This window comes from Oratosquilla oratoria, chromosome 1 (assembly GCF_046742065.1).
Source record: "Oratosquilla oratoria isolate Oo_2021 chromosome 1, ASM4674206v1, whole genome shotgun sequence".
NCBI lineage: Eukaryota > Metazoa > Arthropoda > Malacostraca > Stomatopoda > Squillidae > Oratosquilla > Oratosquilla oratoria.
Window position 1 is genome coordinate 82411799 of NC_134777.1, and position 16527 is coordinate 82428325.

Genomic DNA, 16527 nt, shown 5'->3' on the forward strand with positions numbered 1-16527 from the left:
ATGCCCGCTTACTCTGACCTCACGTAGGAATCGGGGTCACGTGCGAGCATCGCATCTTGTGGGGGTCAGGTGAGAGGTGAGAGGTCAGGTCGATTGTTGATGGGACGATAATTGCTTACTGCTCGGATCCGGGTCACCTTCACCTGCAGGAACAAGAAAAAAAAGAGTGGCAGACTTGGGCAGTACATGACAGTTTCTCCATGAATACAATTATGATATGGACCTGAAATGTTCAACATACTAATACTTATAGATTAAAGACTTTTTTTAAATATCGTTTGAATGTTGATAAACATTTTGTCTTAGGTAATTCCTTTTCAAGTTTATTCCATGTGTTAACACCTATAATATATAAGCATTGGCCTTTTTTGGTTGTTCTGTATTGAGTTTTAAAGAAGTCGTTTGTATGCCTAGTCGCATAGTGAGTTTCGTAAGTTGAGTAAAATTTCAATATGTTGTGATTCATTTGTTTATTGTAGATTTGGTGCATAACAATGGCAGTTTTGTACTTTATTAAGTCCTTGAATTTCAGTAGATTTAGTTTTTTAAATAAATTATTTGTATGTTCTAAACGACCTACATTGCAGATTATATGCAATGCCTTTTTTTTTGAGAGGTAATTATGCGTTGAAGATTAGTTTGATAAGTATTACCCCAAATTTCTGAACAACAGTTTAGGTATGGTAGTACTAGTCTACAGTAAATGGTACGTAGGGTATTTTCATTGAGGATATTTATCATTTTATGCATTATTCCTAAAGTTTTGGACATCTTATTTATCACATGATTTATATGATGTTTCCAATTAAGTTGATCGTCTAAATACACGCCTAGGAATTTACTGACGGACGCTTTTTCAATAATTTCGTTGTTTATTTTGATCGGCCTATTGCTTTCATTATTTTTGTAGAAAAGCAGGTAGTTTTTTATACGTTTAAGGATAGTTTATTGGCTGAAAACCAGTTGGATAGCTGACATAATCCTTCATTAATTGTCTTGATCAGTTTGTCGGAATTTATATCGGAGCATAGAATGGTGGTATCGTCGGCGAACAGTATAAATTTCATAAGGTTGGATACATTTGTAATGTCATTAATGTATAGTAAGAATAGTTTGGGTCCTAGAACTGAACCTCGAGGTACTCCGCATGTAACTGATAGAATATGTGATCTTTCTTCCTCAATGGCTACATATTGTTTCCTGTTTTTTAGATAACTTTTTAACCAGTCATTAACGCTGGACGACCGTGTTGTGAGCAGCTGCCCAGGATGTAACACTTCACCCCATACCATACAACACATAATGGAAGACTGCATTATACACAATCATGCACGCAAACAACACAACATACACTCTATAAAGGATTTGTGGGAAAACCCAGTTTCGGCTGTGGCCTTCCTTGGGGAGACGGGACTGCTCGGACAGACAGTCTAGGGAACGACAACAACAACAACAACCAGTCATTAACTTTACCTCTTAGCCCATAGTATTTGGCCTTTCAAATTAGGATTTCATGATTGCCTTTTTTAGATCAATAAATATGCCAGTTGTCTTTTTCTTTTGTTCTATATTGTTAGTTATCTCTTCAATTAATTCCATTACTGCTGTTGACATGAAAGATTTCGTTGAAATCCATATTGACTATGGTAAATGACGTCATTTTTTTTAGAAATGAATCGAGGCAAATTGTGAATAACTTCTCAAGAATTTTGGAAAACTGTGGTAATAGTGAAATTGGTCTATAGTTATTATAACTTGATTTGTCAGCTGATTTGAATATTGGTATTACTTTTGCTATTTTCATTGCATCTGGGAATATTCCTTGTTCAAATGATTTATTGCATATTGTCAGAAAATGATTTTTGATGATAGGCATAATTTGTTTTACAAGGTTCATATTGATTCCTGTGCAATCGAATTATTTCTTGTTCTGCATTGATTTTACTGTGTTCACAAGTTCGTTTTCCATGACGGGTTTTAAAAACATAGTGTTATTTATTTGGTGTTTCAAAAAGGTCTCATAAGTTTGGTGTGTTGTCTTTATTTGTTTTGCGAGGTTAGGTCCTTCACGGGAGAAAAATTAATTAAATTCGATTGTCACTTCTTTTTTAGTTTTTCCGATTTTAATAATGTCTATGAATTCATCGGTGTTATTATTTTTGGGCCTAGTTAAGTTGTTTATTACTTCCCATGTCTTTTTTATATTACCTTTATAATTTTCAAGCTGTCATAGTATTTTTTTTCGCAGTTGCGTAAAATTGTTGTAAGTTTGTTTTTGTACACTTTGTATTTGTTTTCGTCTGTCAAGGACTTGCTTATACCTTTAATAGATTTCTTGTAAAGTTGGTTTTTCTTTCGACACGCATTCTTAAGACCGTTTGTAAACCATGGTTTTGAGTTTACGTTACATGGTTTTATTTCTACTCTCTCTGGGCAGCATTTGTTTACATTACTCATGATAATGCTTACAAATTCGTTATATGATAGATTGGCATTTTCTGACTCGTAAACCTGATCCCAATTTTCTTCTTTTAAGCAATGATTTAATTTTGCAATACTTTTTTCGTCTATTTTACGTTTTAGTACAATTCTGGGTTTTGTTATGCAGTGCATTTCTTTTGGATTGATAGTGAATACCGGTAGGGTAGATGGTCACTTATATCACTTATTAAGATACCACTATGAACCTCGGAGTTTACAATATTGGTGAAAATGGTATCTATCATTGTTTCACTTGTATTTGTTATTCGGGTTGGTTTATTTATCAAAGGATATATACCTAAAGAGAAAATCATATCTGTAAAGTGTCTTGTTTGTTCGTGAGTCTCATACTTAAGTAAATCTATGTTGAAGTCACCACAGAGATATAGGTTTTTATTTCTAAATGGAGTTATGATTTCTTCAAGCATATTTGTGAACTCATTGATGTTTGTGCCTGGCTTTCTGTAAATACTTGTTATGACGGTATTTTTTTTTGTTTTACTGAAAATCTCAACAGCTACGCAATCAAATAGGTTTTCATGCGAATTAGTGGACTGAGTTTATTAGTTTGCATGAAATTGATTTTTTTATGAAGATAGAGACTCCGCCGCCTTTTTGGATCTGTCTATTAACACTGTAGGGAGTATAGTCTTGTAGGAAGTTTACTAGACATCCTGGGTCAATCCAGGTCAATACATTTCAATATTGGTTGCATTATTAACATTTCTTATTGGTTGCATGATTTATTTCCTTTATACTCTATAGAATATGTTTATGAACTATTATAAGCATTTCCATGTGTATGTTAAGTTTACAGGTACAAATATTGCAGCTGACATTACCGCATAAAACTCTACGGGAATGAAAAAGTCGGATTAACCGAACATTTCGGTAAATCGGACATTTCTAATCCCCCTTGGAGTTTGGATAAGGGGAAGTTTACTGTACATGGAAATCACACATTTAAAAGAAAATAGGTCAAATAATGCAACCATATGCTAATTTTTTATATACAATCATGCATTTCAGCAAAAACTGTTCTTGTTTGAGTTTGGTCGGCTATTAATGAGTCGGATGATATTTGTAGCTGTGGTCGGTAAGTTTGCAGAGGATAAAAACGTAACTTCTTTTTTTTATCAAATTACATGAAAATCACACATTTTAAAGAAAATAGGTCAAATAATACAATCATATGCTATTTTTTTTTTATATAAAATCGTGCATTTCAGCCAAAACCGTCCTTGTTCGAGTTTGGTCGGCTATGAGTGAGTCAGACGGTATTCATAACTGTTGTCGGTAATTTTGCAGAGGATAAAAATGTAACTTCTCTTTGATCAAATTGCATGGAAATCACACATTTTAAAGAAAATAGGTCTAACAATGCAGCCATATGCTTATTTTTTTATATAAAATCGTGCATTTCAGGAAAAACCATTCTTGTTCTAGTTTGGTTGACTATGAGCGAGTCGGTCGGCAATTTTGCAGAGGATAAAAACGTAACTTCTCTTTGGTCAAATTGCATGAAAATCACACATTTGAAATAAAATACCCCAGTAGGCCAAATAATGCAACCATATGCTAATTTTTCATATAAAATTGTGCATTTCAGCAAAAACCGGACAGTATTCATAGCTTTTGCTGGTAATTTTGCAGAGGATGAAAATGTAACTTCTCTTTGATCAAATTACATGGAAAATAGGTCAAATAATGCAACCATATGTTAATTCTTTATATAAAATTGTGCATTTGAGCAGAAACCGTCATTGTTTGGTTAAGGTCAGCAATTAGTGAGTCGGACGGTATGTGGTTGGTAATTTTGTAGAGGATAAAAACGTAACTTCTCTTTGATCAAATTACATGGAAATCACACATTTTAAAGAAAATGGGTCAAATAATGCAACTATATGCTAATTTTTTTGATATAAAATTGTGCATTTCAGCAAAAACAGTCCTCAACACTCCTCATCACTCATTCTCGCTAACCGTTCGTACATCCTTGTCGAGCCCTGTAGTTTCGGCATAGCGCCTCCAGAGGGTTCTGCATTTGAGTCTACATTTGGCTCAAAATAATTATTTTTATTTTCTTGCATTTTCTCTCATTAGATCAATTTAACATTGCAAAGAAATAATTTGGGTAACCACAAGTGCTCCTCCACCCATTTGATACAAACCAGGCCTCTTGTTTTCCTTGCACTATTGAGAAATTTAATCTTATTCAGAAGCCTTTGAAGCTCTAGTTGAGAACTCTAGTTTATACAATACTTATAATTTTTTCTAAATTCTTGTGTTGAATTTTGTCTCTTAAGGGTAAAATTATAGCTATCAGCAATACAATTATGCAAACTTTTTTTACAAAATTTGGATATTCACAAAGAAAAATGTAGTGTGATGTAACGTTTAGACATAGAGTAACAAATTAATACGATTATCTTTATCAAAGCTTCTAGTTTCCTTAAAAAAATAATCACAGTTTCTTTTAGTTACAAAGATACAAGAAAAATGAAAAGTATAAAATTATTATTATACCGGTATTTTATATATTTATTTATTTATTTATTTATTTTTTCCAATGGATTTCCATAAAAGTTGGCACAGATAATTTTTATGCTACCATTAAAAAAAAAAAATCGAGCTCAATTATTTCAATATATATATACCTACATCCTTAACTTGAATGGAATTGAAATTGATTGGGACCTGATGTCACCCTTTGTCTGTAAAGGATCATCTATTTGTAGTCAGAATAAAACTTAGTACATTAGTATGTTGAAAAAGTTGAAAATTCAGTGAACAAAGTGAAGTGCTTAAAGTATGAAGAAGGTTAATGTTTTCATACTTTTTTATCATAAGTTAGCATTATTTTTTATATTTGGTACATGTAGTTAGTTGAAGAAATATCAAAATGTTAACCAAGGAAGAGAACATGAAATAATACACAGGAAAGGTGCAATGCCTGTTGGGTCCCTTCTCCTATTCTCTAATTTTATTTTTTCTTCATCATGTGTGAACATAACCCTATGTTGAGAACTTGCTTCTTGGGAGTTCCTTTAGATGATGAATCTATTTGGAGCCTGGAGGGTTATATATGTTTTATGACAGTACTTTGTATAGAATTGCAGTTTGATGATATATACTTTGGTAGTTCATGACCAGAGTGTTGGATATTGCAGGCCCCTGCAGCGTTTGGTTTAGTGACGTTCTTGTTGCATGAGGGACTTGAACGGAACAAAATCCGCCGACATCTCCTTGTGTTTGCTTTGGCGGCACCCATTGGTGCTGTTGGCACCTTTCTTTCCATTGTACAGGTAAGTCATGGACCAAATGTTCTGCTTGACTGAGTTATAGTTGTATTCCTCTTTAGCATTGGGAATTGTGTAATATTATTCATTGGTGACTATCAGATGTGAGTGTACAAGGATCATAGATGTGAAAGGTTGTGGGAAGATGTAAAAGGGGTTAAATTTTCCTCCAGACTTTCCATTACTGAAGGAAGTATAACTGTTGCCTCACCTTATGGTGCCCTCTGAGATCAGTCTCTATTAGGGAAATTGATGCTAAGTGTATTTACCTAGTTGTGATATACGGAAAGGGAGCTATGCTCGTGGTGACCCATCTTTGTATCTCTCCGCATCAAGTTTTATCTTAAAATCTTGTATAGTGTTTGCACATACTGTTTCGTTGTCTAATTTGTTCCATGTATTTATCGCTCTGTGTGGGAAGCTGTTCCTTTTCAAGTTTCTTTTATAGCTGTCCTTTTTCAGTTTTTTTCCGTGTCTCGTTTTGCCGTTGTCCCACACTAACAAGTCGTTCCTGTCTAAAACTTCTATTCCTTTCATTATTCTGTAGATAGTCAGCAAATCTCCTCTTTCTCTTCTCTGTTCCAGAGTTGGAAGATTCAATTTGGACAGTCTTTGCTCGTATGTTAGTTCGGCAAGAGTTGGTGCTAGTTTGGTTGTTGCTCTTTGTAAATTTTCTAGTTTCTTAATATTCTTTTTGGTACTGGGTGTCCAAAGTGATGCTGTGTACTCAAGTTTTGGTCTTATTAGTGTAGTTAGTATTTTCTTAATAATTTCTTCATCCAAATAAGCAAATGCCACTTTGACCTCAATAAATTGTAGGTTTCTCCAAATGTTTAATTTATATGCTTATCTGGTTTCATGTCCTTTCCAATCATCACTCAAGATATTTTTCCCAGTTTGGCTTTTTTACTTTTCTTCCCCAGTTCTGTAATCTTTTGATATTCTGTTTTTACTCATTCCAAATTCCATTATACTGCATTTCTTTATATTGAATTACCTCCCACTTTTGAGTCCAATTCCAGATCGTGTCCAGATGTTGCAATGAGTTGCAGTTCTCTTTCGTTTTTACCTTTAGTAATTTTGCGTCATCTGCAAAGAAATTCATACAGGTAGTCATCAACTTACGACCAAGTTCGGTTCCGACAGACAGGTCGTAAGCCGATCTGGACGTAAGTCAGGCTTTATATATATACAGTTTATATTACCCATTATATATATATATATATATAAATATATATTACCCTTTAGATATTATTTTTGTTAGTGTATATATATACACTATATTATATTTAGCATACTGAAATAATCTTAGCATCTTTGAACTATGTTGTATAGTATTTTTTAACCTTTTCATAATTTTATCTGATTTTCTTTGGGAAACATAGCCTAGGCCAAAGCATACTGAATTAATCCTATCATCTTTGACCTATGATATTTAATACTGTATTTTTTTAACCTTTTTATTATTTCACCATCAGACTTTCCTTAGGAAACATATGCATACTGAATAAAATCTTATTATCTTTGAGCTACATTGTTTAATATTCATTAACTTTTTTTTAATTTTCATTAGGAAATGTAGCCTAGTCCTACGCATACAGAATAAAGTCCTGTCATCTTTGACCTACAAATTCTTTTTTGTTGGTTGAATTAAAATCATTGCAAGACAGAATTAGGAAATAATTTATTTCAAAACACATTCTTTTCGTTTACGTACTGTATTGAAAATATTGTTATCGACAACAGACTAGGCATAAACAAAGTTTACTGTTACATTTTATTAATCGCAAAACATAAAAATACAAAATGCTGTACCGAGCATATTATCGACAACAGAGTAGGCATAAAAAAGTTTTACTGTTACATTTTATTAATTGCAAAACATATAAGAATACAAAATGCAAGGCAAAATTAGGATTTTTTTTTTATTTCAAAATACATTCCTTTCGTTTACGTACTGTACCGAACATATTGTTATTGACAACAAACTAGCCTAGGCATAAAAAAAGTTTTATTGTTACATTTTATTCATTGCAAAACATAAAAATACAAAATGCAATGCAAAATTAGGAAACATTTTACTTCAAGCAAACAAAATGAAAGAATATTTAGCTGGATGGGAAGCTGACGCTGCTGGCAGCCTGCCAAATCTAGCGTACTCGCGGCGTGCGGAGTAATTGTACTGCACTGCCAAGCATAACATTGCAGCACTATTACTCTATTAAATATTAAATATTATTACACTATCTCGTGGTCGTAAAGTCGTTCAGTCGTATGTTGATGACTACCTGTATAGCACTCCACACCTTCATTCATGTCATTAATGTATACGGCAAACATGATCAGGGCCAGTACTGATCCTTGCGGGACACCGCTTTTTACTTCTTCCCAGTTGGAGAATTTTTCTCTAATTACAACTCTCATTTTCCTCCCAATCAGGAAGTCTTTCATCCATTCCAATAATTTTCCTCTGATGCCACATTTTGACTCTATCTTTATAAGTTTCCTATGTGGTACCTTATCGAATGCCTTTTGCAGGTCCAGAAAGCACAGTCCGCCCACCCATCTCTTTCTTGTATTACGTCTATTAATCTTGAGTAGAAGCAGATCAAATTTGTTGTACATGATCTCCCTTGTCTGAATCAAAATTGATTTGGATTCAGTATAGATTTTTCTTCCAGGTACTTAACCCATCTGTTTTTGACAACTCTTTCACAAATTTTTGCTATTGTGCTTGTTAGTGAGACCAGTCTGTAGTTAGATGGATCTTCCTCATTACCTCCCTTATAAATTGGTATGATGTTTGCCTTCTTCCAGTCCAATGGCAATTTTCCTTCTTTAAGTGAGAGTTTAATTATAGCATTTGTGAGTGTCATTGTCAGAACTTTCCTCCAACTATCTGATGATGATTTTATTCTTCCTGTTCCTAACTCAGTCCTCTAGCAATGATGCATAATGATTGAGGCAAAAGATGGTTATCTTAGAAAGCCCCTAGTCACAATCATCATGGTATATATTTACCTAATTGTAGTACACAGGAAAGGAGTAATGCTTGTTAGGTCCTGTCTCCTATTCTCTTATTTTTCCAACATACATAGACTCAAATTCATGTACAGTTCCAACTTAAGCTATATTCTTGATTTCCATTTATCATATTTAGATTTGTATTATGTGTTATGAAACAGCCTTGCTGTGGATGTGCTGTGTCTTGTGACACTGCTTCTGACCCGGGGCAGTGGACAAGATGCAGGGAGGAGGGTGGAGGGGAGTGGAATATGTAGGTAATGGAATGGGTGGGAGTGGTTTCTATACCTTTTTCTTTTTGTAAGGGGAAAAAAGCCTTTGGTATATGTATGTAGATTTGTATTTACTTAATTGTAGTGTACAGGAAATGAAGCAACACTTAATGGGTCCCATCTCCTATTCTCTAATTATTTATCTTACCTAGCCTCAAAATCATGTATGTTCCAATTTAATCTATATCCTTGATATCCAATTATCATATTTAGATTTGAACTTGTGCATTGTGTATTTACCTAGTTATGCTCATTGTGACCCGTTTTTGTATCTCGCAAGGTCAAGTTTGTTCTGAAATTGTTGTATTGTGTTTGCACATACTATTTCTTCATCCAGTTTGTTCCATACATCTATCACTCTATGTGGGAAGCTGTTCTTTTTCAGGTCTCTTCTATAGTTATCCTTTTTGAGTTTCCTTGCATGTCCTCTTGTTTTTCCTCTGTCCTGTTTTAATAGATCCTCTCTATCAAGGCATTCTTTTCCTTTCATAATTCTGTAGATGGTTATTAGGTCCCCTCATTCTCTTCTTTGTTCCAGGGTTGGTAATTCCAGTTCGGCCAGTCTTTGTTCGTATGTTAGGTTTGCAAATGTTGGAACCAACTTTATCGTTGCTCTTTGTATTCTTTCTAATTTTCTTATATTCTTTTTTGTACTGGGTGACTATATCAGCGCCACATATTCCAGTTTTGGCTTTATCAGTGTTTGTAATATTTTCTTGATCATTTCCTTATCCAGGTATTCAAAGGCCACCTTTATTGATCTCAACAAATTGTATGAAGCGGCCTTGCTATGTATGTGCTGTGTCTTGCAACACTGCCTCTGACCCAGGGCAGTGGACAAGATGCAGGGATGACCTGTCATCCAGGAGGTGCCAAGATAAGAGAGAGGGTGGAGGGGAGTGGAGTGCAGTGTATTAGGGATGGAATTAGGTGGGAATGGTTTGTATGCCTTTTTCTTTTTGGCTACCTCCGTGGTAAGGGGGAAAAAGCCTTTGGTATATGTATGTATTATATGGGAAGGGAGCTATGCTCATAATGACCCATCTTTGTATCTCTCAGCATCTGGTTTGTTCTTAAATCCTTGTATGTTTTTTGTATATACTATTTTTTTTTTGTCCAATTTGTTCCAGGTATCTATCATTCTGTGTGGAAAATTATTCTTTTTCAGATCACTTCTATAACTATCCTTTTTGGGTTTCTTTTTGTGTCCTCTTGTTTTTCTTCTGTCCAACTTTAATAAATCTTCTCTATCAAGGACTTCCATACCTTCATGAGTCTGTAAATGGCCAGTAGATCTCCTCTTTCTCTTTTTTGTTCCAGGGTTGTTAGTTCCAGTTTGGACAATCTTTGTTTGTATGTCAATTTTGAAAGTTTTGGTGCCATCTTTGTCATTGCTCTTTGGATTCTTTCTAATTTCTTTATATTCTTTTTTGTGTTGTGTCCATAATGTTGCAGCATACTCTAATCTTGGTCTTATCAGTGTGACTAATATTTTCTTTACCATTTCCTCATCCATGTAGTTAAAGGCCACCTTTATTGATCTTAGTAAATTGTAGGTTTCTCTGACTATTTTGTTTATATACTTGTCTGGTGACATGTCTTTGCTATTAATTACTCCTAGGTCCTTTTCTGAGCTATTTTTACTTCTTTTGTACCAACCTTATATTGCCCTGATATTCTATTCTTACGTTTTCGAAACTCCATTATACTGCATTTCTTGATGTTGAAGTTCACTTCCAACTTTTGGCTCCATTTCCCGACTTTGTCCAGATCTTTCTGAAGTGATTCAGTCTTTCTCAGTACTTATTGTCTTAAGTAGTTTTGTGTCATCTGCAAAGAAGTTCATATAACATTCAACACCATCCATGTCATTTATATAAATGGCAAACATTATCGGAGCCTGTACAGAACCTTGTGGGACTCCACTTATCATTTCCTCCCATGTCAAGTTTTTGTCCCCAACTACCACCCTCATTTTTCTCCCATTCAAGAAATCTTCCTTCCATTTCATTAATTTTCCTTGTACACCTGTTGTTTCAATTTTTCTTATTAGTTTTTTGTGTGGTACCTTACCAAATGCCTTTTGTAAATCTAGAAATGCACAATACGCCCATCCGTCCCTTTCTTGTATTATGTCTATTAGCCTTGAATAAACACAAATCAAGTTGGAGGCTTAAAATCTTCCTTGTCTAAATCCAATTTTTTTTTTTTTATTCACTATATTATGTTTGCTGGAGAGAGGGTAGAGTGCCAGAGGACTGGAGGAGTGCCTGTATAGTTCTACTCTACAAGGGAAAAGGGGACAAGTGTGAATGTAGTAGTTTCAGAGGGATTAGCTTGTTAACCACTTCAGTACGGGACTTAAATCTTGCAGGCAGCAGCCAATGCCAGCCGTATGACGTAACGTAATAATATTCGCATCATAAAATATAGTCACCGCTTATATCGATCGTTCTCTCTTTCACCCGCGAATTTTGAAAACCACAGAGAATGGGATTCAGGGCGCATTTGGGAGAATGTAAAAACACAGGGGCGACTACAATAAATATAATCAAGACGCCGATATGGCAGCATCGCGAATCCACTTGCTCCTCATGACGCCTACGTGTGCGGCACCGTATGGAAGGGGTTAATTGTAGTTGGGAAGGCTTATGGGAGGATCTTGATTGAGAGGATTAGGAGAGGAACAGAGGGAGTAATTGGTGAGGAACAGTGTGGATTTAGAATGGGTAGAGGTTGTGTAGATCAGATCTTTGTGGTAAGACAGATATGTGAGAAAGCTATAGGAAAGGGGAAGGATGTTTTTTTGGCCTTTATGGACCTGGAAAAGGCTTACGACAGGGTAGACAGAAAGGCACTGTGGGAGGTTTTGCGGATATACGGGATAGGAGGAAAGCTTCTAGGAGCTGTCAAGAGTTTTTATGAGAGTAGTAGAGCTTGTGTCAGGATTAGAAATGTAGAGAGAGTGGTTCGAGGTAAAGGTGGGACTTCGTCAAGGATGTGTTATGTTGCCCTGGCTGTTCAACTTATACATGGATGGGGTAGTGCGAGAGGTAAATGCAAGGGTAGTGGGCCAGGAATTGGAGATGGTTAACCACTTCCATATGGTGGCGCCTATGTAGGCGGCATGAGGAGCAAGTGGGTACTCGATGATGCCGACGTCGCCATCTTGATTATATTTATTGTAGTCGTACCTACGTAATTTCGATTCTCTCTAAACTGGCTTCATAAATTTTCTATGGTTATCAAAATACACGGGTGAAAGAGAACGAACGATTGAGCACAGACTTTATTTTTTATAATGTGATTATTATGACGCAACATCGCACGTCGGGCAGCTAATGCTGCCAGACGTGCGATGTGCCCCGGAGTGAAGATGTTAAAGAAAATGGAGAAAAGTGGGAGGTGAGCCAGCTGTTGTTTGCGGATGACACTGCGCTTGTGGCAGGATCGGAGGAGGGATTGAGGAAGTTGGTGACAGAGTTTGGGAGAGTGTTTGATAGAAGAAAGCTGAAGATAAATGTGGGTAAAAGTAAGGTGATGAGATGTACAAGGGGTGAAAGTGGCAGTAGTCTGGAAGTGAGCATTAACCCCTTCCATACGGTGCCACATATGTAGGTGGCATGAGGAGCAAGTGGATACGCGAGGCTGCCATATCAGCGTCTTGATTATATTTATTGTAGTTGCCCCTGCATGACATACTCTCTAAACTGTCTTCATCACATTTTCTATGGTTATCAAAATTCACGGGTGAAAGAGAGAACGATCGATATAAGCGGTGACTATATTTTATGATGCGAGTATTATTACAACACATCGTACGTCTGGCAGCTAATGCTGCCTGTGAGATTTTGGCCCCGTACTGAAGAGGTTAAGGGAGAGCGACTGGAGGAAGTGGATAGTTTTAGATACTTGGGTGCAAATGTGGCAGGAAAAGATAGAGTGAAGGTGGAGGTAGAATGTAGATTTGAGAGAAGGAAGTAAATGCCTTGGTGGATTATAAAGTGTAATGATGAATAGACATTTGGGAATGGATGCTAAGAGGAGACTATATGAAGGAGTGATTGTGCCAACAGCACTGTATGGGGCAGAAACATGGAACATAAGAGAGGAAGAGAGAAGGAGTTTGAATGTGTTTGAGATGAGGTGTCTGAGAAGTATGATAGGGGTTACTAGGCTAGATAGAGTGAGAAATGAGGAGGTGACGAGGAGAACAGGGGTGGAAAGGGAGTTGGGAGATAGGGTTGATGAAAAAGTATTAGGATGGTTTGGACACATGGAAAGAATGAGTGAAGAAAGACTAGTAAAAGAGGTATGGAAGGCAGATGTGGAGGGAGTGAACATGAAGGGACGTCCTAGGATGAGGTGGATGGATGGGGTGAAGGGGGCTTTGCAGAAGAGGGGAATGTCTGTTGAATGGTTGTATATGGATGATGTTGTGATGCATGAGGTGGAATGGGCAGGGGGATGGGGGGTGAGGTAGTATGCGTGAGCAAATTTTGACGCAGCCCAAAGGGATTTCTCCCCGTCTTCTCCTTTTATGCATGGGGGGACGGAGAGGGGGGGTCGCCGATTTAATGAAGCGGCCTTGCTGTGGATGTGCTGTATCTTGCGACACTGCTTCTGACGCAGGGCAGTGGACAAGGTGCATGGATGACCCGTCATCCAGGAGGTGCTAAGATGAGAGGGAGGGTGGAGGGGTGTGGAGTGTATTCAGGGATGGAATGGGTGGGAATTATTTCATGCCTTTTCCTTTTTGGCTACCTCCCTTGTATGGGGGAAAAAGCCTTGGTATATGTATGTATGTATATTATTTTCTTCCAGATGTTTAATTCATCTACTTTTGATAACTTTTTTCACATATTGTAGCTGTGGTGCTTGTAAGGGAGACTGGCCCTGAGTTTGTTGGGTTTTCTTTATCTCCCCCTTTATGTGTTGTTATGATATTTGCATTTTTCCAATCTTGTGGTACCTTTCCTGCCTTAAGTGAACAATCTACTATTTTATATATCTTGTCCTCTAGCTCGTCTATAAATTCTTTTAGTATCCAATTTGTAATTCTGTCCGGACCATGTGATTTTCTGACATCAAGGTTTTTTATTTGGTACTTTATTTCTTTTTGTGTTACATTTCTTTCTTTCATTTGGGGTGGTATTTTTCTACCTTTTCTTCTTCCCAATTATGTGCATTTTCTATTATAAATACATACTTAAAATATTTGTTCATAACCTCCACCATTTCTACATCTGTATATTCCTCATTTCCTTGATGTAGTTTAACTATTTCTTGTTTATTTTTCAGTTTACCATTCACAAACCTGTAGAATAATCTAGGTTGATCCTTACATTTATCTATTAATTCTTTTTCATAGTTTTGTTTTTCTTCTCTGCATATTTTCACATATTCATTTCTCAATTTGTATTTACCCAGTTGTACCTAGTTGTATCTTACAGGAAGGGGAGCTACACTCATGGTGTCCCATCTCTGTATCACACCATAACTAATTTGCTCTTAAATTCTAGTATTGTTTTTGCACACACTATTGTTTCATCCAGTATGTTACTGAAAGAGGGTGGAAACATAGTAATCATGGGCGATTTTAATGCAAAAGACATAATTTGGGAAGAAATGATAGTTAAAGGGGGAGATGAGCTTTGGAGCAACATTCTACTAGATATGACCATTGAATACACCCTAACACAATGGGTTAAGGAAATACTAGATATAGAAATAATGAGGAACCATACGATTACAAGTTATTTTGAAATTCGTTAACAAAAGTGGATAGTGAAAAATATCTCGGCATAATTATCAGTAACAACCTCAAATCATCCAAGCAGTGTATTTCAGCCTCTGAGAAAGCAAATAAGATTCTAGGACTCATTGCGCGATCTTTTGATTTAAAAAGTCCATCTCTCATTAACAAGCTATATAAATCGTTAGTTCGTCCACATTTGAAATATGCTGTTTCCGTATGGTCACCGAATCTCATTAAAGACATTGACAGACTGGAAAAAGTACAACGGCGAGCCACAAAACTGATTCCAAATATCAAAAATAAATCATACGAAAATCGACTAAAACATATGAATCTGTTTTCCCTAAAAAAGCATAGACTCAGAGGTGACTTGATACAGGTCTTTAAGATTTTAAAGGGAATTGACAACATCAAAAGTGACCAAATTTTCACATTGAATGAGAATCAGACAAGAAACAATGGTCTCAAACTGTCCGGAAATAGATTCAATTTGGAAGTAGGTAGAAACAACTTTGCCAACCGTGTAGTTAATGAATGGAATAAACTTCCTGCACAGGTAGTGCAATGTAGTTCAGTTCGAAGCTTTAAGAATCATTTAGATAAACACCTAAGCAACATGCTGTAATGATTATAATTTATTTTATATTATTTGTTTTTGTTTTATCATTTGTCTGTCTGATTTTCATTTATTATTAGTTATATGTCAATTTATTATTATTTACTATTTACCTGTTTGTTTATTATTTAACTATACCTATGCATTTATTTATGAATTTTTTGTTATTTGCATTATTATACTTTTTATTTATTATTTTATTATTATTATGATTTTTTTCGCATCTGACCTAGATATTGACCAAAAGGTCTCCTGTCGGCATGCTCCGCCTTTGTAATCCTTTGTAAAAACTAGACCTAATATTAACTTCTGAACCAGATATTGTAAACAGAATGGAGTATAAAACACCAGTTGGAAAAAGTGACCATATGCTAATAGAGTTTGAATTAAAAGAACAAAACAACATAGAAATGATAAACAAAGAGAAGGAAGATTTATGTACAACAAAATGGACTTTGTAAAACTAAAGAAATTTTTCCAAAACACAAATTGGGATCGGTTCTCTAAAGGGAAACAAATATGGAAGACAAATGGAACATATTTAACCCCTTCCATACGGTGCCGCACACGTAGGCGTCATGAGGAGCAAGTGGATTCGTGACGCTGCCATATCGGCGTCTTGATTATATTTATTGTAGTCGCCCCTGTGTTTTTACATTCTCCCAAATGCGCCCTGAATCCCATTCTCTGTGGTTTTCAAAATTCGCGGGTGAAAGAGAGAACGATCGATATAAGCTGTGACTATATTTTATGATGCGATTATTATTACGACACGTCATACGGCTGGCATTGGCTGCTGCCCGCGAGATTTAAGTCCCGTACCGAAGTGGTTAAAGAAAAGTACAAAGAAGGAATTCACAAATATGTACCAAAAAAGAAACAAAAAGAGATTTATATAAAATGTTGGTTCAACAAAAGATGAAGTGAGGGTAAAGCCTGGAAAATATGGAAAAGACGGGAAAACATCTAAATGGCAAACATAAAAAACTTAGAAATGAATATGTAAAGATACGCAGGAAAGAAAAAAAAAGTATGAAAGGGCTATCATAGACAAATGAAAGGATCAACCAAAACTCT

The 16527-nt window shown here is 35.8% G+C and overlaps 1 protein-coding gene across 3 annotated transcripts in view; it reads left to right on the forward strand.

The window, feature by feature from the left end:
• The window catches only part of Zip102B (Zinc/iron regulated transporter-related protein 102B), a 570902-nt gene that overhangs the window by 269414 nt on the left and 284961 nt on the right, over positions 1-16527 (forward strand). For all 3 annotated transcript variants that reach the window (XM_076173514.1, XM_076173608.1, XM_076173425.1), the window contains one exon: positions 5652-5786. In XM_076173514.1, coding sequence (XP_076029629.1) covers positions 5652-5786 — 135 coding nt within the window. The remainder of the gene's footprint in view (positions 1-5651; positions 5787-16527) is intronic.